We start from the raw sequence: 23738 nt of genomic DNA on the forward strand, positions 1-23738 counted from the left end.
ACCTCACCAGCAGATCCTGGCAGTTCTAATCTGGACTGGAGGCTGGAATTAGCTCCTGGGAAGTGGGTGGGTGGAGAGCAGGGGCCGGTGACCTGGCCAGAGTGGGCACAGGAAGGGTATGGGGGCTGAGGCAGGTGTGAAGTGGACTCAGGGCTATGAAGGAGTGGAGGCAGAGTGGCAGGCTTTGAGGGTGGGCCTTGGGACGTCAGGTGGAGAAGCATTTGAAATGCCCCCGGTGCATGTGATGTGTGTTGAGTCAGGAGACCTGATGGGGTCACACCAAGGCCATGTCGGGGCGCCTTCTTGAGCAGGCCTGGGCTCAGCTTCCTCTGCGAGCCCCTGGGGAGGGGTGGAGGTGGAAGGGGATGAGGACACTTCCTGCTTGGGTTCTGCTTGGAGAGCAGAAGTTGGGGGAGCCTGGGGCCGAGAGGAAGCTTGATCCCCTCCCCAGCTGAATCCCCCACTGGGGGAGGTCAAGGAAGGAGGGCTGCCGGTCCAGGCAGAAGTGTGGGTTCCAGCCTCGGGACCTCAGCCCCTCTCTCCTGCGGATGAGTGGAGGGTAGCAGTGAGGGAGGCCCCAGAGCCAGAGCGGGACGGACCCATTCCTTTGTGGAGGCTGCACCCTCCCCTTCCCCAGGATGGTGGAGAGAGAAGGGGACTGGTTGTGGATGGTTTGAGTCTGGTGCCAGGGTCTGGGCTGCTGGGCGGCAGGGCTGAGTGCCCAGGGGTGCCTCCAGCTAGCCCACCTGGGGCAGAGGCCATAGCCTTACCTGCCCCTGCATCCACGTTCTTCCTCCAGCCCTCCCTTTAGGCCCTGCTCCTGGGCGTCCACATGGGAGCATCGAGCTGCACAGGGCCCAGTGTGTGCCTGGCCTCCCTCGCTGCTCTCTGCGTGGAGCACTCACTGTCTGCCCAGTACTTTCTGTATGTGTAGAGTCCTCCTTGAGACAGTCCTGTGAGGTAGAGTCTTTTCCTTGCTATGAGGAAACATGCTCAGAGAAGTTAACAGAAGTCAAGGTGCAAACTTGTTCAGGTCACCAAGTTCACAGGCCACAGACTCATCTTCAGAACTCAGTGGCCTTAGTGGCACCCTCCCTCCTCTGAAACACTGCTCCTGCCTCTGCTCTCCTCCCAGGTGGCATCGAAGGCTGGTATCTACGAGATCCTTAACGAGCTGGGCTTCCCCGAGCTGGAGAGCGGGGAGGACCAGCCCTTCTCCAGGCTGCGCTACCGGTGGCAGGAGCAGAGCTGCAGCCTCGAGCCCTCCGCCCCCAAGGACTTGCTGTAGGGGGCCTTACTCCCTGTCCCCCCACCCACAGGGCCCCACGCAGGCCTGGGGTGTCTGAGGTGCTCTTGGCTGGGAGCGGCCCTGAGGGGTGCTGGCCTTGAAATGATTCCCCCGCTTCCTGGAGAGACTGGGCGGAGTTGGGAGCCTTTTTAGAAAGAACTTTATAGGACAGGGAGACAGCACAGCCATCCCTTGCAAACCACCAAGGTGTGTGGCTGACCTCCAGGGAGGAGTACTCACTGGAGTGCTCACAAGGTGCACACTGCTGTGTGTACCTTGCAGACAGGCCGGCGTTTAGTCTCCAAGGGGCTCACTCCCCCAGTTGCCAAACACTGTGGATCTCTCTGTCCTCTTCTCCCTGCTCTCAGATTGGCCTGGCAGCCCCTGGCACAGAGCAGACCCGGCCACTGGTAGCTCCCCACTTCCTTACTCCTGCTGCTCTGCCATTGCCGCTCCCCTTCTTGCTGCCCAAGCACTGCCCTCGGGTGTCTGGCAGCCTGAGGTGGGTGGAGGGGACAGTGTTCTGGATAGATCTATCATGTGAAAGGCAGCTTCACCCAGTTTTCTGGACTCTCATGCCCCCATCTCCAACCTGGGAGACTTCAGGAATGACAACCTACCCAGCCTGGTGGGGCTGGCAGGATGGTGGAGGTTTCTCAAGGAGCTGGAGACTTCAGGGAGCCCCTCTCATGGGGAGGAAAGAGCTTCCAGGGGGCGAACGCAGCACAGAGGAAGAGGCCTGCTCCACTTGTCTGGGAACCTGGGCAGGAGGCACAGAGGAAGCCAAGGCCTGGAGCTGCAGGTCCCCCGGCATCTCTCTCTGTCCCGGCAGCCCAGGATGGCCTGGTGCCCCCACCTGCTGCAGCAGGAGCCCCAAGGAGTGCTAGCTGAGGGTGGTTGCTGGGGTGGTCCTCATGGACAGTGAGGTGTGCAAGGGTGCACTGAGGGTGGTGGGAGGGGATCACCTGGGTTCCAGGCCATCCTTGCTGAGCATCTTTGAGCCTGCCTTCCGGTGGGAGCAGAAAAGGCCAGACCCTGCTGAGCTAGAGGCCGCTGGGTTCCACTGTTTCCACACAGCGGGAAGGCTGCTGGGAACAGGTGGCAGAGAAGTGCCATGTTTGAGTTGAGCCTTGCAGCTCTTCCAGCTGGGGACTGGTGCTTGCTGAAACCCAGGAGCTGAACAGTGAGGAGGCTGTCCACCTTGCTTGGCTCACTGGGACCAGGAAAGCCTGTCTTTGGTTAGGCTCGTATACTTCTGCAGAAAAAAAAAAAAGGATGTCATTGGTCATGATATTTGAAAAGGGGAGAAGGCCGAAGTTGTTCCCATTTACCCAGTATTGGAAAATATTTGACCCCCTTGGCTGAATTCTTTTGCAGAACTACTGTATGTCTGTTCACTACCTTTTCAGGTTTATTGTTTTTATTTTTGCATGAATTAAGACGTTTTAATTTCTTTGCAGACAAGGTCTAGATGCGGAGTCAGAGATGGGACTGAATGGGGAGGGATCCTTTGTGTTCTCATGGTTGGCTCTGACTTTCAGCTGTGTTGGGACCACTGGCTGATCACATCACCTCTCTGCCTCAGTTTCCCCATCTGTAAAATGGGAGAATAATACTTGCCTACCTACCTCACAGGGGTGTTGTGAGGATTCATTTGTGATTTTTTTTTTTTTTGTACAGCGCTTTTAAGCATTAAAAACAGCTAAATGTGAGTGCACCTGGCTGCTAATATGTCTTTAGTGTCAGACAGATGTTCTAGAACTGGTACAACAGGCTGGGGTCCCTGCCCCTTCAGAGTAAGGGTGGGCAGGCAGAGTGAGTTGAGAGCACCTGTTCTTGGCACTTCCAGCTCTAGAGCAGGCGGGTTTTTGCAGACACGCATCCCCAGTTTTGCCTCACCCTCTTACACTGGATGTCAGGCTGAGCTCCTCCTTGAAGAAAGCAACGGAACCAGGGACGTATGAAGGATTGCTGCATCTAGGGAAACAGTATAGAGCAAAGTGGAATTGGGGGCCTGTGAAGGAGCCTGGATCTCAGCCTCCACTTTCTCCCCTAACCCCTGTGGGCCCCACCTGACCCCTTCGGGCCTCTGGTTGATTGAACACACCTCACCCCTGGTTGAGTGCTGGCATTTAAAGAGTCAGTGGGGAGGGTGGGGTAGAGACAGCACTGACTCCAGGTCTCTTCCCCCATGCTTGCAGGGTTAGGGGAACAAGGTTGTAGTTCCGAGGTCAGCTGGGGTGGGCAGAATGGAACCCAGAGCCCCCACCGCCCCCAGGGTTGGTGTTCTCCCCAGACTAGGAGAGAAGGCCCCGGGGGTTCTTTCCCAGCCCAGCAGGGTATGGAAGTTGTCTTCTCTAGGTGCAAGAATGCTCTGTGTGGCTTCTGGACACCAGTGTAGAGCTGTGTACACCGGGGTGAGGGTGGGGGGGGTGGGGGTGGCTCTGCCATTCTCTCCCTGGGATGTGGGGACACACAGGAGTGAGTGGGTGTGCCTGTGTGTGTTCCCAAGTTCCCCTGGGCCTGCTGTAGCCTGTGGGAGGGCGCTTAGCAATGACATGAATGGCACTGACCCACATTTCAGTAGCTCCTGCTGGTCAGCAGCATCTCAGCCCTCATGTTAAATGAGTGAACCCAGCACAGCAAAGGAGCAATCAGCAGAGTTAGGGAGCCTACCGAATAGGAGACGGCATTTGCAAACCATCCATCTGATAAGGGGTTAGTATCCCAAATCCATAGGAAACCCAAACAATACAATAGTAAAAAAGCAAGTAACTCAAAAGAACACACACAAATGACCCACAGGCATATGAAAGAAATGTCCGGTATTACTAATCACCAGGGAAAGGCAATGGAAATCACCTCACACCTGTTAGGATGGCTGCAGGAAGAGACAGAAGAGAAGTGCTGGCGAGGATGTGGAGACAGGAAACCCTCGCACCCTGTTGGTGATATTGTCGGTTAGTACACACGTTCTGGAAAACACTGGGTTGGGGGTTCCTCAGAAAACCAAAAATAGGACTATGTATGATCCAGCCATCCCACTCCTGGGTACACATGCAAAGGAAATGGAATCCGTGTGTCAGAGAGGTGTCTGCACCCCATGTTCACTGCAGCATTATTCACAGTAGCCAAGACATGGGATCAGTGTGTTCATCAGTGGATGAATGGATAAAGAAAATGTGGTCTGTATACAATGGGATACTATTCAGCCTTTAAAAAGGAAATCCTGGCCAGGCGCAATGGCTCACGCCTGTAATCCCAGCACTTTGTGAGGCCGAGGTGAGTGGATCACTTGAGGTCAGGAGTTCGAGACCAGCCTGCTCAACATGGTGAAACCCTGTCTCTACTTAAAATACAAAAATTAGCCAGATGTGGTGGTAGGTGCCTGTAATCCCAGCTACTTGGGAGGCTGAGGCAGGAGAATCACTTGAACCCAGGATGTGGAGGTTGCAGTGAGCTGAGATCACGCCACTGCACTCCAGCCTGGGCCATGGAGCAAAACTCCGTCTCAAAAAAAAAAAACAACAACAAAAAAACCTGTCATTTGTGACAACATGAGTGAACCTGGGGAACACTATCCTGAGTGAAATAAGCCAGGCACAAAAAGACAAGTATCACATGATCTCATATGTGGAGTCTAAAAAAATCCAACTCAGAGTAACATGGTGGTTACCAGAGGCTGGGGTGGAATGGGGTGAGGTTGGGGAGATGTTGGTCAAAGTTCACAGCATTTCGGTTAGAGTAAGTTCAAGGGATCTATTGTATATCATGCTTACTACAGTTGATAACAATGTTGTATATTTGAAAATTGCTGAGAGAAGATTTTAAGTGTTCTCGTAACTTGGTAGCTATGTGTCACCAAATGATAAGTATGTGAGGTAAGGTGTATGTTAAATATCTTGACTTAGCCACTTCACAACGTATATATACCTCAAGACATCCTTTTGTACACTGTAAACATATACAACTTAGCAGCTCATTTTAAGAAAGTACCATTTAGTCTGATCTTTCCTCTGTGTTAATCTAAACTAGTGATTTTTTTTTTTTTTTTTTTTTTTTTTTAGATGAAATCTTTTTCTGTCGCCCAGGCTGGAGTCCAGTGGCGCGATCTTGGCTCGCTGCAACCTCCACCTCCTGGGTTCAAGCGATTCTCTGGCCTCAGCCTCCCAAGCAGCTGGGATTTTAGGCACGCACCACCACACCCAGCTAATTTTTGTATTTTTAATAGAGACAAGGTTTCGCCATGTTGGCCAGACTGGTCTCAAACTCCTGACCTCAGGTGATCCACCTGCTTTGGCCTCCCAAAGTGCTGGGATTACAGGTGTCAGCCACTGCGCCTGGCCACTAGTGATGTTTTGATACATTCTTTGTTATGTCTCTTTCTTAAATACCAGTACATATTGCTGAATTATAATATTAAAAAACGAGTTAATATACATGCAACCTTTAGGACAGTGCCTGACAGTGCCTGTGAGTATACAATCAGTTTTAGCTGACTTTGCCCAGTCTCTCTCTCCAAGCCCTGTGGGTGCTCAGAAGGAGTCCCCCATTGATCTATATGTGTGGTCACTGTCATGTGGCATCCTCATTGCTTCCAGGACTTCAGACATCCCTGACCCTACCCCCACCCCCATTTCAGGTGCCCAGGCTGTGCCGTGTCAGGCGGGACTTGACCTTGGGTCTGTGCCTACTTTTAACCAAGGATTTGGCCAGGTCCCTGGTTAAGCCTCCACCCTGTCTTCCCTGCTGCCCTGGTGGAGACCCGGTACCCCAGGCTAGCAGCCTTGATATGCCTGGCTCCCACTCCCTTAAGACATGTTCTTTCCTGGAAGCCCCTCAATCTTCTGGGGGTCCTGTCACACCAGTTTGCCCAGACTAGGCAGGCCTTAGCTGGGTCCACCTGGGACGTGCACCCCTTAATGTGGTGATGAGTGCCCTTAGTGTTCTGTGTATAAGGGGTCATGTGCAAGGCAGAGGTCTGTGCATGTCAGCTGTGGGCAGTGATGCAGCAGATCACTGCAAAATTGGGCATCTACACAGACCAGGCACCATGCCAGGCACCAGGGAGCTGTGGACGGGGACAGCCTGCCTTCCAGGAGCTGGTGGCACTGCAAGGACAAGAGAGAATGAACAAATCATTTTCGCCAGGTGTCGTGAGAGCTAGGGTGGGGCAGGGTTTGGAGAACAGTGTCGGTGTGATAGGCCAGAACCAGCCAGGACCCCACTTCCCTCTCTTCTGAAGCTTCTAGAACAAGGAACCAGCGATGTTGTGGACCCAGGGGGAGCCAGGGGGCCTGTGGTGTTGGGTGGGACCACCGCACCCCGGAAACCATATAGCACTGATGGTCTGAGCTCTTCTTAATCTCTGCACCCTCTCTCCCATCCTTTAGCCAGACTTGAGATCTGGCCAGACCCTGAGAAGGGCCCATCCACAAAGGGCCTTTGGTTTCTCTACTTGTCACAAGAACTGGTTTTGGATGAACAGGAAGAATGAAGCCGCCCACCGGCCATCGCCTGCCTGGTCCTTTCTTGTGGTGTTCAGTGCGGAAACCTCAAACTGTATCTGCAGAATTGGCACACATGTATTGTAACTGGTTTTCTCTTACAAAAAGCTGTTCGTCTTTTATTCATACAAGTACAGTGTAACCATCCACTAGTTGTGAAAATTCAACCAGTATCTTTATCTCCCTCCCTGTTCTCACTCCTACTCCCTGGGCTCTGGTTTTAAAAGGTATCACTGTGACCCATGCAGCCCAGTGGGTGGTTGGGCCTTTCTCCTCTCTGTGCTGTCCCTGGCTGTGTGGCATCCCCGCCTGCTTCTCTGGCCACCTAACACTGTGTGCTATACACACCCCTTTCTGCTCAGCCAGCAAGCGTGGTTTCAGCATCCATCCATACAGTGAAGCAGTTCAAAAGAGCTTGGGTAAATCACACCGCCTCTCTGAGACACAATGTCCTCAATTGTAAGTGGGATTAAAATGCTTATTTTGGGCCGGACGTGGTGGCTCATGCCTGTAATCCCAGCACTTTGGGAGGCCAAGGTGAGTGAATCACCTGTGGTCAAGAGTTCAAGACCAGCCTGGATAACATGGTGAAACCCCATCTCTACTAAAACTACAAAAATTAACTGGGCATGGTGGTGGGTGCCTGTAATCCCTGCTACTCGGGAGGTTGAGGCAGGAGAATCACTTGAACCTGGGAGGCGGAGGTTGCAGCGAGCCGAGATCACGCCACTGCACTCCAGCCTGTGAGACAGAGTGAGACGCCATCTCAAAAAAAAAAAAAAAAGAAAAGAAAAAGAAAAAAATGCTTATTTTGTAGGGTAAGTGGAAGGATCAGAGTTAATGACCATGAAGTTCCTATTGCTGGGCCTTACACACAGCAGGTACTCACTGCAGGAATTGTCTTGTTCTGTAGAGTATGTTATTAGGAGCCCTGGAGCAGAAGAGTCCATCTGAGGAGTATCAGAGTTAGTGGTATGGAAGTGACATTACTCATGAGTGATGGCAGGGGGTCAGGGGCAGAGGGCACCACTGGCTCTCGGAATGCAGCACCTCAGCTTGGGTGTCCTCTGGCACTAGAGGAGCCAGTAAGAGGCATGAAGGCATTTCTTAGTATTTCTTGGGGGAAGCCATCCAGAATTCTCTAAAGATGAGAGCAGAGGTGGGCTTGGTGGGCCAGGGAGAGTCGTTGGGAAGGACTAACTTGGTGGTTTCCCAGAGGAAGCCAACAGCGGGAGAACCCTTGGCACATCGGCCCTGGGAGAGTGTAGCAGGAATTTCCATAAATGTGTTCGGTTGGGTTAGGGCAGACAGCCTGGCTTCCAGAAAACCTGCCTGCTTTGCATTGCCCAGTACAGCAGGTTTGGGACAGGAAGCTCCAGAGTGACTTTAATTCTAGAGCCTGCTGGGGACCTTGGCCAGTCACTGCCTTCTCTGGGTGGTGTCCCTTCCTTGGCAATAGCAGACTGATCCTTCCCCCTCTTGCCTCTACGTAGCCTGAGGGAAAAGGAGAAAAAGCACTTCTCCCTCTCCACCTTGGCCTAAAGGAGGGCAGGGCAGATGCCAGGGTCTGTTGCGCACTGACTGTGTGCTGAGGCCCGCACTAAGTTCTTTACACACAACATTGAAAACGGGCTAATTCCATCAGGTCTACCTGCCCTGCTTGCTTTGGGTTGCTTTTTTAATTCTCCCCCTCCCAAGCTTTTTCTGTGAAGCTGAAGGCTGTGGTAGCTGAAGGCCTCACCGCTGAACACTGGAACTTAACCTTCACTGGCTACTTTATAGATAACATTCATAGGTCACCATGGTAATATTCACTTCAGTGTTTTTCAGGAACTTGGCCAGCGCCTGTCTAGTTCAAACTAGCTGAGACCCCGATCCTTCACCCTAGACTGCCCAAGTGCCCAAGGGGTGGCCTTTTGAAGTCAGAGGGCCGACAACTCCACCCTCAGATCATGCAAATGCCACCATTTTTGTTACATGTGCCCTGTGAAGTGCCGTGAAGCCTGACTACCCTTGCTCAGGAGGAACCTGTCACTTCATTTTTTTCCCACTGCCGATCACCTGTCCCCATGATTTAGATCATCCCACTTCCCTTACCTGTAAATATCCTTAAGCCTTATCCTCAAGGGTCGGGTGGGGGTGGTTTTGAGAGCTGTTCTCCCACCTCCTCATATATTGCCCTTGCAAATAAATCTTTCTCTTTTGCAAAACCCATGTCATCATGATTTATTCACTGTGCAGAGGTAGAATGAACCTGGACCTAGCCAATCTTACTTAACAATTTTTGTATTTTTAGTAGAGGTGGGTTTTCACCATGTTGGCCAGGCTGGTCTTGAACTCCTGACCTCAAATAATCCATCCAGCTCAGCCTCCCAAAGTGCTGGGATTACAGGCGTATGCCACCGCGCCCAGCCCATTTGATGAGTTTTTACAAATGCATACACCTGTGTAATTCAAACCTCTAACAAGATATATAGACTTGCATTGGGGTTTTTAATGTTAAAACTTACAACAATACTTCAAATAATGTCTTCAAACACAAATCTTTGTACAGGTAATAATTAGACTCCTTTGGGTGACATATTTCAGAAAACAGCCCCAGCTAGCTTAAGCAAAGAGGGAGAGTGTAAAAAATATGACTCCATGGCACGGTGGCTCACACCTGTAATCCCAGCAATTTGAGAGGCTGAGGTGGGTGGATCATGAGGTCAGGAGTTCAAGATCAACCTGGCCAAGATGGTGAAACCCTGTCTCCACTAAAAATATAAAAATTAGTGCCAGGCACCTGTAATCCCAGCTACTCGGGAGGCTGAGGCAGCAGAGGTTGCAGTGAGCCAAGATCGCGCCACTGCACTCCAGCCTGGGTGAAAGCGAGAGACTCTATCTCAAAAAAAAAAAAAAAAAAAAAAAAAAAAAAAAAATATATATATATATATATATATATATATATATATATATATATATGTATATATATGACCAGCAGAGGACCATGGCAGGAATGCAGCAGGGACTGGGACTAGGAGGCTGCCCGGGGAGTCCTGGAAGCTCCCTCTGTGTCCTCCATAGGGGTGCACCACTCACTTCTCCCCTCAGGCAACCTGCTCCTGCTGCAGAGAGAACAGTTGGACCACCTTCCAGCAATTGCACTTCTGGATCCAACACAGTGTTCGTGCCAAGGCCTTGCTCCCCCATCCAGCACACTCCACCCACAGGCTGCTGACTGAGCAGGGCAGGGATATAGAGCTGGCTGTGTCTGCCCCTCCATCCTGCAGCCAGGCTGGGAGCCTCCCCATTGGTCTGACCAAGAGTTGCCCAGAGCTACCCTGCAGTGTCAGGCTTGTTGTGTCTACTGAGGAAAGATGAGGTTCATACACATTTGGAAAGGAGAGCTTTATTTCTCATAAAGGGTTGCAACCTGCTGGGTGGTCATTCTGACAGGCTGGGAAACGTAGCCTCTGGCCAGAAGCCAGAAACAGACACTTCGAAGGTGGGGAGAATAAGACAGGGATTTATGCTGAATAGGGTGTCCAGATATACATATTCAACAGGTTATAGGAGCAGCAATGAATATTCACAAAGGGGAGGCAAGGGCATTCGTAGTAGGGTAACATGTATGTAACACGTGTCCCAGATTCACTTTGGGGTGGAGACTTAACATTTAAACGTATTACAGTTAGGCCCTCTACATTAAAACGGGAAGCAGAGGACACGAAGGCCCTCTGGGTGCAGCTTCTGGAGACTGGCCAGAACCACTCTGTGGCCAGGGTTTTTTTTTTTTTTTTTTTTTTTTTATCAGGAGGGACTGCTTAGCGGTTGCTGTGTCAAGCTGCAAAAGGGGAGGGGCTGTGTTAGGCAGTTGGTTGGTACCAGCGTGAAGCAGTGGTTTCTGTTTAACCCTTAGAGAAGAAAGCCTAATGGTTAGGGAGGGAGGGGGCATAATGAGGCCTGTCCAACCTCCTGTTCCATCATGTCCGGGAACTCCATTTTTAAGGTTTCTCGGGGGTCCCCTAGGCCAAGAGGTGGTCCATTTGGTCAGTTGAGGGGCTTAGGATTTTATTTCTCTGACTCTTTCCCTCTCTCTTTTTGTGGGTATTAGAGCCACACTGTGGTTTGAAGGCCCTTCCTGTTGCCTTCTGTTTCCTCCTTTGTTCTTCACAGGTGTTTTGCCAAATAGCTTTCTTGCACAGACTTGAACAACCCACCCTCTGCCTTGTCTCAGCCTCTCTGGGCACCTGCTTTGTCTCTGAAGGCCGGCACTGCTGTGGCACTGCTTGGTGAACATGACCACCCTGGTTTCCAGCTTCACATGGTACAGTTCCAGCAGACTAAGAGCTGGTTCTTGCCCTGCCCTGTGCTGCCATCTCAAGAGAGGGGGCAGGTCCTGTCCACGATGGTGGTCATGGGTCAGGGAACTGTTGCTTAATCTTCCCTGTGGATGGAGGAGGCTGTAGCCATCTGGGTTGGTGCCTCCAAATCTGTGGATGGAAGTGCAAACCTCTGGTTATCTCCTAAACAAAGGGAAGCTTCATTTTGAAGGCTTTCCATATGTACCTTCAGTTTGTCCTTTAGAAATGCCCTGTTTCAGAGTCTCAGATAGCAGTGAGTGGGCATGCTCTTTCCCAGCCTTGCTAGCACTGCCCACAGTTTTATGACTCAGAATGGAATCTCATATTTGTTCAATTTTATTTCTTTTTAACTAACAGTGAAGTTGGATTTTTTTCATGTGTTTTGGCCATTTTTTTTTTTCTGTTATGAATTGTTTATGTCCTTTGCTGACTTTTTTGTTTGGGTGTTTGTCTTCCTTCCTTCCCTTCCTTCCTTCCTTCCTTCCTCCTCTTTCTTTTCTCTTTCTTTCTTTCTCTCTCTTTCTCTCCTTCCTTCCTTCCTCTCTCTCTTTCTTTCATTCATTCATTCTTTCTTTCTTTTTGTTCTTTCTTCTTTCTTCCTTTTCTTTCTTTTCTTTCCTTCCTTCCTTCTTTCATTGTTTCCTTCCTTCTTTCCTCCTTTTTCTTTCTTTCTTGCGTTCTTTCTCCTTTTTTCTTTTTGTTCTTTCTTCTTTCTTCCTTTTCTTTCTTTCCTTCCTTCTTTCTTTCTTTCTTTTCTTTCTTTCATTCTTTCCTTCCTTCCTTCCTCTTTCTTTCTCTTTCTCCTTCTCTTTCCCTCCCTCCCTCCCTCGCTTCCTTCCTCTCTCCCTCCCTCTCTCTCTTTCTCTCTTTCTTTCTTTCTCTCTCTCTCTCTCTTCTTTCTTTCTGCCTTTCTCCTTTTCTTCTCCCTTTCTCCCTTTCTCTTTCTTTTCTTTTCTTTTTCTTTTTTAAATTCTGTGCTGCTTCTGGGACAGGGTCTTACTTTATCACCCAGGCTAGAGTGCAGTGGTGCAATCATAACTCACTGCACCCTCGACCTCCTAGGCTCAAGTGATTCTCCCACCTCAGCCTCCAGAGTAGCTGGAACTATAGGCATATGCCACCACACTCGGCTAATTTTTGAATTTTCTTTTTTTTGTAGAGATGGGGTCTCACTATGTTGGCCAGTCTTGTCTTGAACTTCTGGGCTCAAGTGATTCTCCCACCTCAGTCTCCCGAAGTGTTGGGATTACAGGGTGAGCTACCACACTTGACCCCTTTCCTATTGATTTGTTAAGATGATAACTTTATCATATATGTTGCATTTATTTTTTAGCTTTAAAATACCATTAGATACACATGCTGTCTTAGAGCCTGTCCTCTCCATTCCTGTGTGTCTCAGTCTATGCTGGAGCTGACCTAGTTTCAGATCAATAACCTTTGCTTATTTTATGATGTCCTTTATTAGATTACTTACTTTTTCAAGCATTATATCTGGTTTCTTTTACAGTCATCATCTCGTTCAATCCTCCAACAATACCACAAGGTGTTATTTTACAGCTAGAGATACCCGTGTCTGATGCCAAATCCTTGCTTGTTTCAGGGCTGGATATGGTAATCCTCTCTGCCATTTTCGATGACAGGTTGAGAGGAGAGAAAGGTAGATCCTGGAAGAGTGCCCAGGCTGGGGTGACTCGGGGAGGAGACTAAGGGGAAAGCATGATGACTTTGAAAGCCCTCCGTCAAATTCTTGTGGTTCTCTGACTTGATGTTATTTAAACCCCTGTGTACTTTCAAGAGGTTCCCCTCTACAGCCACAAGAATGGGAAATGGCTTGTGTTCTCTGAGTCACACTGGTAGATTATCTATGGGCCTTCTGAGTTTCACTTTGCACCCCCTCTTGGCTATTCTTTCCTTTTCCCACATCCGCCCACCTCACCATCAACAAACCTGCACAGTGTCTTTGCCCTTCAAAAGTAATTGTTACTCTTTCTTTGAACTAAATGACGGCATCTAAGCTGAATTAAACACTCATAGCCTTTCACAGTTTATGAAAGTATCCATTTCCCCATTCCTGCCTTAACATTTGAGGTCGCCAATCCTTTTAATTTTTGCCAATCTGATAAGAAAAAAAGTCTTTTATTTTTACCTTAACTTGACTTTTCCAGATTAGTAATGAGGTTGGAACATCCTTTCATATGTTTACTGGCCATTTGAATTTATTCTGTTATGTATATGCCCATTTTTCTACTAGATTGTCTTTTTTTAATTAATAGGCATAAAATTTTAATATAATTTGTTTTGTGGGTAGGTAGATAGATATACAGTCAGTTCTTTCTCCCAGTTTGTCTCAGGTCTTGTAACGTTTTTAGTGTATTTTGTCATAGAGAAGTTGTTCAATTTATACATGGTGTGTTTTGTGACTTGTGTAAGCAAGCCTTCCCTACCCAAGGTTCTAGATCTCTTTCCTATGTTTTCTTTGAATATTTCTACAGTGTTGTCTTTTATGTTTAATGCTTTAATTCATCTGGAATAAACTTTTGTGAATGACATGAGATAGTGAATTTTTTTTTCCAAAATGGATATCCAGTTGGCCCACATTTATTATTATTTGTTATTATTATTTTAGAGATGGGATCTTGCTATGTTGCTCAGGCTGGTGTTGACCTCTTGGCCTCAAGCAATCCTCCTGCCTCAGCCTCCCAAGTAGCTGGGACCACAGGCACGTGCCACTGCACCAGGCTGGCCTACATTATTTACGGAATAGCCACATTTCCCCCCTACTGGAACTATGGTTTTCATCATATGTGAAGTAAGCACTTATACCTGAGTCCATAGAGTAGACACGGGGTTGTTGTTGCTCCTGGCCTCCATTCATCCTTCTGGTAACCATGTCTGATTTTCCCCATCCCCAGCAGGAACAAGAACCAAGGCTTGAGCCAATTTGTGCATCTCATTGTCCTGGCACTGCCATTGGCCCAGGGCTGGCCATGTGACTCAGCCGGCCAATTACACCCAATCAGAGCTTATCCCTGGCATTTGTCTGAGTGACTGGAAGAGTGTTAACTATTCTCGTGAAACTTAAAAGGGAGAGGCCAGATGTGGCTACAGTTGTCACACAGCCACAAGGTGAAAACAAATATGAAAATGAAACCAACACACCAAGGCCAGTGGAATTGAGCTGAGGCAACTGCTGTTGCCCTTTAGCTGCCGTACCCCATCATGTCTAGAGCCAGGTTACCCGTATGCCCACAAAACTTTTAACTGACAACCCAGATCCTTTTGTGCTTAAGTGAGCTGGGTTGGGTTTTCTGTCATTGCAAGGGAGACATATTCTATATCTGTACTCTAGTCTCTCCATTGATTGTTTTCGAGGTCTTCTCAAGTTCTTGTTCTTTCTCCCTTCCTCCTTCTGTCCCCCATCCTCATTCTCTCCTTCTTTCATTCATTCTTTCTTTTCCATTCTTCTATACTTCTGGAGTGTTCCAGTGTACTTTCATTTCCAAATGGATTTTAGAACCAGCATATGGACTTCTATTTAAAAATCTCATTGGTATTTTGATTGAAATTACATTTAATTTATTGACTAATTTAGGGAGAATGGGCACTTTTATAATATTGTGTGTTCCCAGTAAGGAATATGTTTTTTCCCTATGTTTATTAAGGTTTCTTTTGTGTCTTTTAATAATAAAAGTTATTAACACTCCTCTTTTAAGTCATACCTACTTCTCATGAAATTTATTCATGGTTTATTTTTTGAAATTATGTTTTTTTTTTCTATTACAGTTTCTGATTGACTAATTAATGCTCATGCAGGGAAAATATAAATATTTCTTTTTGTTTGAATTTGGCCATATTCTTGAACTCACTTAATAACTAAGTTTTCTGATTGATTAGTGCTCATGTAGGAAAAAATAAATATTTCCTTTTGTTTGAATTTGGCCATATTCTTGAACCCACTTAATAACTAAGTTTTTAGAAACTTGTCTTGGATTTTGGAGATAGATGATGGTATTATCTGCAAATAATAACTATTTAATTTCTTTCTAATATGTATAATTAGTATTTCTTTTTCTTGTCTTTTGTTATAAAGGCTAGACCTTCCTGTACAATATTTGGAATAGTGACCATTCTTATACTTTCTGAGTCTAATGGGAGTATTTCACCACTAACTGTAATTTTTGATCTAGGTTTCAAGTAGGCACATTTGTCAAATTAAAGAAATTTTCTTTTATTACTGGTTTGCAGATTTTAAAAAATTATAAATTGATTTTTAATTTTAAAAATGTTTTCTTGACATCTATTGAGGTGGTCATATATTTTCTCCTTTAATATGTTAACTTTAAAAAGTACATTAGCAGATTTTCCAATGTTGACTGATCCTTTGCATTCTTTTTTTTTTTTTTTTGAGATGGAGTCTCACTTTGTCACCCAGGCTGGAGTACAGTGGTGTGATCTTGACTCACTGCAACCTCTGCCTCCTGGGTTAAAGCTATTCTCCTGCCTCAGCCTCTCTAGTAGCTGGGACTACAGGTGTCTGCCACCACGCCTGGTTAATTTTTGTATTTTTAGTAGAAACAGGGTTTCACCATGTTAGCCAGACTGGTCTCGAACTCCTGACCTCAGGTGATCTGCCCGCCTTAGCCTCCCCAAGTGCTGGGATTATAGGCATGAGCCATTGCGCCCGGCCAACATTCTTAAATGTTTATTACTTCGTCGTGGTGTTGTCTTCTTTTATCATATTGCTGAAACTAAATTTCTAATATTTTATTTAGGATATTTGTGACTATGTTTATGAGTGTTTTTTTTCCACCATGTTATCCTTTTTAATTTTGTTGTCAGGGTTATGATAGTTTTATACATGTGTTAGGTAGTTTTGTCTTTTTCAACATTTTGGAATAGTTCATATAACTTGTGGATCATCTGTGGCTTGAAGTTTTCATAGAACTCTTAATATTGGACTGGTCTTTTTTTAGGTGTGAATTTTTCATAAAGTTTTTTTCTTCTATGTTTATTAGTCTTTTTGGGCTTCTTACTTTCCCTTGGGTCAGTTTTGGTAAAATGGCAACATTTTCTGAGAGTAACACATAGATAGCAATCTTTTTCAAGATTTTTGAGCCAGGAGTGGTGGCTCACACCTGTAATCCCAGCATTTTGGGAGGCTGAGGGAGGAGGATCACTTGAGGTCAGCAGTTCAAAACCAGCCTGGCCAACATGGTGAAACCCCATCTCTACTAAAAATACAAAAATTAGCCAGTCGTGGTGGTGCATACTTGTAGTTCCAGCTACTCAGGAGGCTGAGGCAGGAGAATCGCTTGAACTCAGGAGGCAGAGGTTGCAGTGAGCTGAGATTGCGCCACTGCACTCCAGCCTGGGCAATGGAGCGAGACTCCGTGTCAAAAAAAAAAAAAAAGGTTTTCAGCAAAGTGTGGTGGCTCATGCCTGTAATCCCAGAACTTTGGGATGCCAAGGTGGGAGAAGTGCTTGAGACTGTGAGCTCAAGACCAGCCTGAGCAACATAGCCAACACTCCCCTTCTACACCCCAACCCCTAGAGTGGTGGCTCTCACCTGTAGTCTTAGCTACTCAAGGGGCTGAGGTGGGAGGATCACTTGAGCCCAGGAGTTCAAGGCTACAGTGAGCTAGGATTGCACCACTGCACTCCAACCTGGGCAACAGAGTGAGACCCTGTATCCAGAAAAAAAAAAAAAAAAATGCCTCCTCTGCATCTGTATTTTTGTCCCCATTCTCAATTTTAATGTTTATGAATATTTTACATATTTTTTTCTTGGTCACCTTTGCCTATTTTATTGTCTCTTTATTATTATTATTATTTTAAATTTTTAGATGAAGTAGCTTTAAGACACTACACTGTCCTTATTTTGCTCACTTTGCCCATGACTGGCGACACGTCAATGTGCCCAGCATTTGGAAGCCTTGCTCGAAACTGAGAACTAGCTGCTTAGGCTTGTGTCCTGCGAGCTCTGGTGAGTTCTCCCCAAAAAGACGTGTCCTGGGACTGCCTGGGCATGGGTTCTGTTGGATCCCTGGGTGGCATTTCCATTGAGGTGGCTGCCTATGGCTGTTTTCTGGGCTTGCAAGACGGGAATGAACTTGGGTGTGTTTGTACTTCCCATGGGGAGGTTATGTCATTGCTCTTCCGGCTAAATTTACAAGGGTTTTGAGAAAGAATTTAAAGCACACAGGCTCTGAGTGACCAAAGCATCCTGCTGCTTCCAACCCCTTGGGAGGGAAGCCCTGGGTGGTGGGGGATTAGGGGAGGCGTGGAAGCCCTGGGTAGGTGGGGGATTAGGGGAGGCGTGGAAGCCCTGGGTAGGTGGGGGATTAGGGGAGGCGTGGAAGCCCTGGGTAGGTGGGGGATTAGGGGAGGCGTGGAAGCCCTGGGTAGGTGGGGGATTAGGGGAGGCGTGGAAGCCCTGGGTGGTGGGGGATTAGGGGAGGCGTGGAAGCCCTGGGTAGGTGGGGGATTAGGGGAGGCGTGGAAGCCCTGGGTAGGTGGGTACACCTAAGTCCTAGGTGCTGGAGGGGTCCATGGAACTCCTGTGTGGGGAGGGTGCCGTGGAGTTCCTGGGGGGAAGGCTGTGGCCATGCGAGATGACACTACCCCCTTGCAGTTGCCTAGGTCCCTCCCTCCCTCCCTGCCTGCCTTCGGTACCAGGCTGTTGCAGTGGGACCAGGCCCTTGGACTGCCCTCTGCCCCCACCTCTTTCCCGGGTGGCTGACGTTCTCCCACTGTCTCCTTCACTGAGGACAGGCAAGGTCATAGCTTCATAAAGAGATTTTCCAGGGAAGATTTTAGGCAGGGGAAAGTTGGCCCCTGCTGGAGCAGGTCTCTTGGCGAGAGGTGAGAACAGCCACAAGCACAGAAGCCATTTGCAGACGGACGGGTGTGTCTCTGTGTCCCCATGGCACCGTACACAGGAGAGTCCGTGAGTGTTTCCTGAGTGAATCGCTCCACTCTCCCGGCCTCAATCCCTTCATCTCTAAAATAGAATTGATAATGCTTTCCCCCCAGACACCCCTCAGCACGGGCAGGATTTCCCAGCCGTCAGAGGAGGTAGGGCAGGACAGGCATCAACCCAGAAGCAGAGGCCTTTCCAGTGTGGCTCTGAGAAAGCCTAGAGCTGCTTTTACATTAGGGCCTCCTACATGTGAGCACATGTGTGATCTCAACTGCTTTCACTGGTAATGTGCCCAGGCTGCACACGAGTAGCTGGGGACTCAGAGGGGAAGCTACTTGCTGAAGGACACTCAGCATAAGGGGCAGAGCCCACCCCCCACTTCTGGTCTGGGAAGGCTTTGGGAATGCTGTCCACTCCAGATGGTATCAGTAAGGAACCTTTTGTCCAGTTCTGTTGAACAAAGAACAACAAAGATAACCAATAAACAAATGCTTTTAGGAAATAGCTGGGAGACGTAATTAGGGGAGAAAGTCTAAATCATGAAGCCTTTTCAAGAAAGTCCTAGTATTGTTAGAGGAACCCCTGCTTATTAGGCCTCTGGTTTAATAAAACATGACTAGAGTGACTCTATCTTAAAGTGAATAGCTGGGCACTCACAAGGCACCTATAAGGTTAAGGCTTATATTCTGAAAATAGCCATATTCCAAGCTGACTACCAATTATAACTCCAAAATATTTATGGCCATACAGGACATCTCCCACCAAGCCTGCAGAATGTCCAAATGGTCTAAAAATACAACCCTCTTTACGCATTTTTTTTTTGAGACAGTCTCACTCTGTTGTCCAGGCTGGAGTGCAGTTTGGAGTGTAGTGGTACCATCACGGCTCACTGCAACCTTGACTTCCTCGGGCTCTGGCGATCCTTCAACTTCCGCCTCCTGAGTAGCTGCGACTACAGCCGCTCGCCACCAAGCCGGGCTAATTTTTTGTACTTTTTGTAGAAACAGATCTTCACCATGTTGCCCAGGCTGGTCTTGAACTCCTGGGCTCAAGCAATCCGCCCACCTTGGCTACCCAAAGCAGATGTGAGCCACCAAGCCCGGCCTGTTTCTTTTAAGTGGAAACACTAACAAAGGCAGGTGCAGCCTGTTTCTTATAAGTGGAAACACTAACAAAGGAGGGTGCGTTCCTCCTCCTGCTTTCTGAGGATGCCCCACTCTGTAACAAAGGAGTTTCCAATGCATTTACTTCTTTCAGTGTGCTCTGTGACCTGCTCCCAGTTCTTTCCTGCACAAGATCCAGGAACTGTCCCTGGGGGTCTGGATCCGTACCCCTCTTTTTCTGGCAACAGTATTATTTTCAAATACACTACAGATAATAAGCAAGAATGAGCTGCTGCATCACCCCATGGGGGTCCCTGCAGTACCAGCTTCCAGCAGCATGTCAGAGTCACGAGGGATTGCTTACTCAGGGTTTGTAAACTGATCTGCATGGTTTGCTTAATAAGCAAAACTGCATGGTCTAAATGGTTTCCAAAAAACTTGAAAGCAATTTAGGTTCTTTAGAAAGTTACATAATTCCTTGCCATCTCATTTGTCCTGTCGTGGGGTCTGAAAATCTTGTTTTAGTTTTGTTTTTTAAATCATAAACGGATGTTCATGTCTAGACTGCAGGCTCCGGCTTAGACCTGGGCTCTTCATGTCTCCTGTGCCCAGCTTGCTCTGTTAGCAGTGGGGAGCGGCTTCTGGCAGACTGGAGACCTGGCCACTCCCTCAGCACTCAGCCTCCCGAGAGAGGGAGGGTGTGAGTGCTAGGGAGTGGGGCCTTCTGGCCCATCCACATATGGCCTGGAGCCAGCTCTCTTCCTGTTCTGCCTGTGAGGTCCTCACTGCCGGCTGAGAGGGTTGGAGTGACAGAGAAGGGGTCCAGCATGCCCAGCATGGTGACTGACATGGGTGTACTCAGGGCACACTCCTTACTTTTCCTTCAAGCTCCCTGTAATTCCCATTTCCAGCCTTGCCCACCTTCTTCTCCTCCCAAGAATGGGCATGGGAGCTGGGGTCTGCTCAGTGAGTGCCCCTAGCTCTGGCCCCTGGAGAGCTGGCACTGTATGCCACCTGTGGGAATCACTTCCAAATGCCCAGGAGAGTAGGGAGCAACAGCCAGAGGAGCTGAGATTAACCAGTGTGGAGGGAGGGCCCTGAGGAGTCCCCTCTGTCCTGCAGAAGGAGAAGAGTGACTTAGGGCACGCGGGCACTGCCTCAGGCCCTGCAGCAGCTGAGGGGAGGACATACCCAGTGCCGTTGGCTGCAGACGCTGCTTGTCCAAATCCTACCCTTTGCAGCAATTAAGTGAGTGGGGGACTTTGGGCAAGCTATCAGACCTCTCTGAACCTCAGCTTCCTCATGTATAAAAGAGGCCCTTAGGAAAATAAAGTGAGATCAAGCATTTATGCAGGGCCTGTCCCAAAGTAGGCACTTAGGCAGTGGTAAGTAAAGGTAAATACACGAAAACCCCTGAAAGTGCTTGGCATTGATGATGAGTTTGTGCCTCTTAGGCGTGTGTGGCAGGGGCAGGGAACCTTGGCTGGCTCTGGGCCAAGTCCCTTCCTCCAAAAATATTGTCTCCCTCAACTGTGAGTCTCCAACCGTTTCCAGGTAAAAAGGAGAAGAGCTGGCCTTTCTGGGTGGGAGAGAAGCAGTGAGAAGGGGGCTGCTCCTCTCTGCAAGGGAGCCCTGAAGATGAGGAGGTGGGAGGGGAGGGGACAGGAACCCAGGCCACCTCTTCTTAGCTTCTTCTCAGGAGCAGGGCTTGGCATTCCTCTTTCTCCCCCACTTTCTCCCTCTCTTGTTCTCTTTCCCCCACCCCTCCAACAATCTGCTCTCAGTTCGCAGTCATTTTAATTCACTTTGGTCCAACAGACGTTTTCTTGTTTGTGAATTTCCCTTTCAGACCAGGCTTTGTGGGAATACTGGGATGAACAAGCCGTGGCCCCCACCCCCCATGAGCTCACAGTCCTGTGAAGGGGCGAGGTGAAGTGGGAATACATGTCAGCATTCATTCATTCATTCATTCATCAATCAATATGCTGTGCCAGGCCCGTGCAGGGGCTATGGAGACGAAGAGGCATCAACAGAAGGAGGTGGTACCGGGGAGAGAAGCCCTGGATGCAGCGTAGGTGCACACCCATGTAGCTTGCCATTCTCCCCACCTGGCCAGGGCCTCTGCTCCAGGGGAGAGCTTAAGGTAGGGCAGTGTGTGTGTTGGGGGGTTGGCTGCAAAGGCCTTCCTTGAGTAGAGGGTGGACTCCCTGATGCTGGGGAGCTGAAGCTGGACCCCTGGTCAAGTCCTGATCTGATGGGTGTGTTAATTCTTGGGACCCCAATTGCTTAGTGCAAATCTGCCTTCTAATCAAAGTTATCCATCTGCTCGCTGAGATTAATGAGTATCTGATTGCCTCCTTTGGAAAGGCTAATCAGAAACTCAAAATAATGCAGCCATTTGTTTCTTATCTACTTATGACTGGGAAGTCCCCTCCTCACTTCGAGTTGTCCTGCCTTTCAGAACCGAACCAATGTTCATCTTGCTTATACTGATTGATGTCTCATGTCTCCCTAAAATGTATAAAACCAAGCTGTGCCCCAACCACCTTGGGCACATGTTCCCAGGACCTTTGAGGCTGTGTCACACACACACACCCTTAACTTTGGCAAAATAAACTTTCTACATTGATTGAGACCTGTCGCAGATATTTGGGGTTCACAGGTGGGAAGGTGGGCTCAGGAAGGCCAAGGCAGAGGCTAGCTAAGAAGCTAGAGGCAGGCTGTGGAAAACAGTTTGGTGGCTTCTCACAAGGTTAAACATAGAACTACCATATGACCCAACAATTCCACTCCTTGGTATATATTTAAAAGAATTGAAAGCAGGGACTCAAATAGATACTTGCACGTCAATGTTCACAGCAGTGTTATTCACAATAGCCAAAGGTGGAAACAAGCCAAGTGTCTGTCCATTGATGAATGAATGGAGAAACAAAATGCGCTCTAGACATACAATGGAATATATTCAGCCACAAAAGGAATAACGTTTTTCATTTTTATTATTATTTTTTAAGAAAGAGTCTCACTCTGTTGCCCAGGCTGAAGTGCAGTGGCGTGATCTCAGCTCACTGCAACCTCTGCCTCTCAGGTTCAAGCAATTCTCCCACCTCAGCCTCCTGAGTAGCTGGGATTCCAGGCACCCACCACCACACCTGGCTAATTTTTGTATTTTTAGTAGAGATGGGGTTTCGCCATGTTGGCCAGGCTGGTCTTGAACTCCTGACTTCAGGTAATCTACCCATCTTAGCCTGCCAAAGTGCTGGGGTTACAGGTGTCAGCCACCGCGCCCAGCAGGAATAAAATTTTGATACATGCTACAACACGGATGAAGCTTGAAAACATTGTACTAACTGAAATTAGCAGAAACGAGAAATATTGCATGATTCCACTTATATGACGTACCTAGAATAGGGCAAATTCATACAGACAGAAAAAAGAACAGAGATTACCAGAGGCTAAGGGAAAGCCATTTTTTAATGGCTGCAGAGTTTTTGTTGAGGACCCTGAAAAATTTTAGGTGTAGATAGTGGTGAATGCATTTAATATCACTGAATTGTACACTTACGAATGGTTAAAATGGTTAAAATGAAAAATACTGTGTTGTGTATATCTTATCAGATTTTTAAAAAACAAGTGTCAGGGTAGCTTGGGGAGATGGCCCCCCAAGGACATTCCCCTAAAGTGAGTCCTTTCCAGCCACTGTGTTGAAGATGGCTGTGGGGACCAGGAAGGGATGGCGTTAGGGGAGGCTGCGAGGAGCACACTGTGGGCGTTCAGGCGTCCTGCAGTGCAGCTGCTGGAGGAAGTTCCAGGCAAATGTGAGGGGAAAAACCAGAGCTTTCTGGGCTACTTTGTTTCTAAAATGGGGATAAGTATTAGGTTGGTGCAAAAGTAATTGTGGTTTTTGCCATTAAAAGTAAAGTAATTGTGGTTTTTGGCATTAAGAGTAATGACATTACTTTTAAAAAGTAATGCCGTTTAAAAGTAATGGCAAAACCCGCAATTACTTCTTCTGCACCAACCTTATTTGCCTTACAGCGTTGTTGGGAAGACTAAAGGAGCTAATATGTATTACATATACATGTTGTATGTACATGTCATGTAAAACAACATGTGTTACGTGTATGGCCCTTAAAACATTATAGTAAGTGCTCAAGAAATGTTATTTTTTAGTATTTTACTTCTGGTGTTTGTGAGAGAAAAATAATGGAAGTGAAGGGCAGGGAAAGGGAGTGAGGTCTCTCCATTTCTCCAACTTGGAAAAATGCTTTATGAAATGAAATCACATGAAGTCCTAGAACCCACATTACCATGGTGGAGGACAGGCGTCTGCAGTAGCTATGTCCCCTCTCAATTACTGCCTTCTGCCACTGGCGGAGCCTTGCGTGAAGGTCCTAGTGCCTGATGGTGCTGATTCCTGTGAATAAATGTAACTGCAAAAATGAACCCCAAATGCCCTGTGGGTTCATTTTGCCGGCTGCCCAGATAGAGCTGATTTTCAAGACAGGGGAATTGCAATGAGGAGTTTAATTCATACAGAGCCAGCTAAATGGGAGACTGAAGGTATATTACTCAAAT

General features: G+C 47.9%; 1 protein-coding gene across 3 annotated transcripts in view; it reads left to right on the forward strand.

Moving 5' to 3' along the window:
- The window catches only part of PALD1 (phosphatase domain containing paladin 1), a 93849-nt gene extending 88220 nt beyond the window's left edge, over positions 1–5629 (forward strand). For 2 of the 3 annotated variants that reach the window (XM_054659686.2, XM_016918498.4), the window contains exon 20: positions 1136–3003. In XM_054659686.2, the coding sequence (XP_054515661.1) occupies positions 1136–1288 (153 nt within the window). In that variant the 3' untranslated portion in view covers positions 1289–3003. Of the gene's footprint in view, positions 1–1135; positions 3004–5355 lie in introns of those variants that run through there. The other variant, XM_054659687.2, reaches the window with a different exon arrangement.
- The last annotated feature ends 18109 nt before the right edge of the window (positions 5630–23738 follow it).

This window comes from Pan troglodytes, chromosome 8 (genome assembly GCF_028858775.2).
Source record: "Pan troglodytes isolate AG18354 chromosome 8, NHGRI_mPanTro3-v2.0_pri, whole genome shotgun sequence".
Lineage (NCBI taxonomy): Eukaryota > Metazoa > Chordata > Mammalia > Primates > Hominidae > Pan > Pan troglodytes.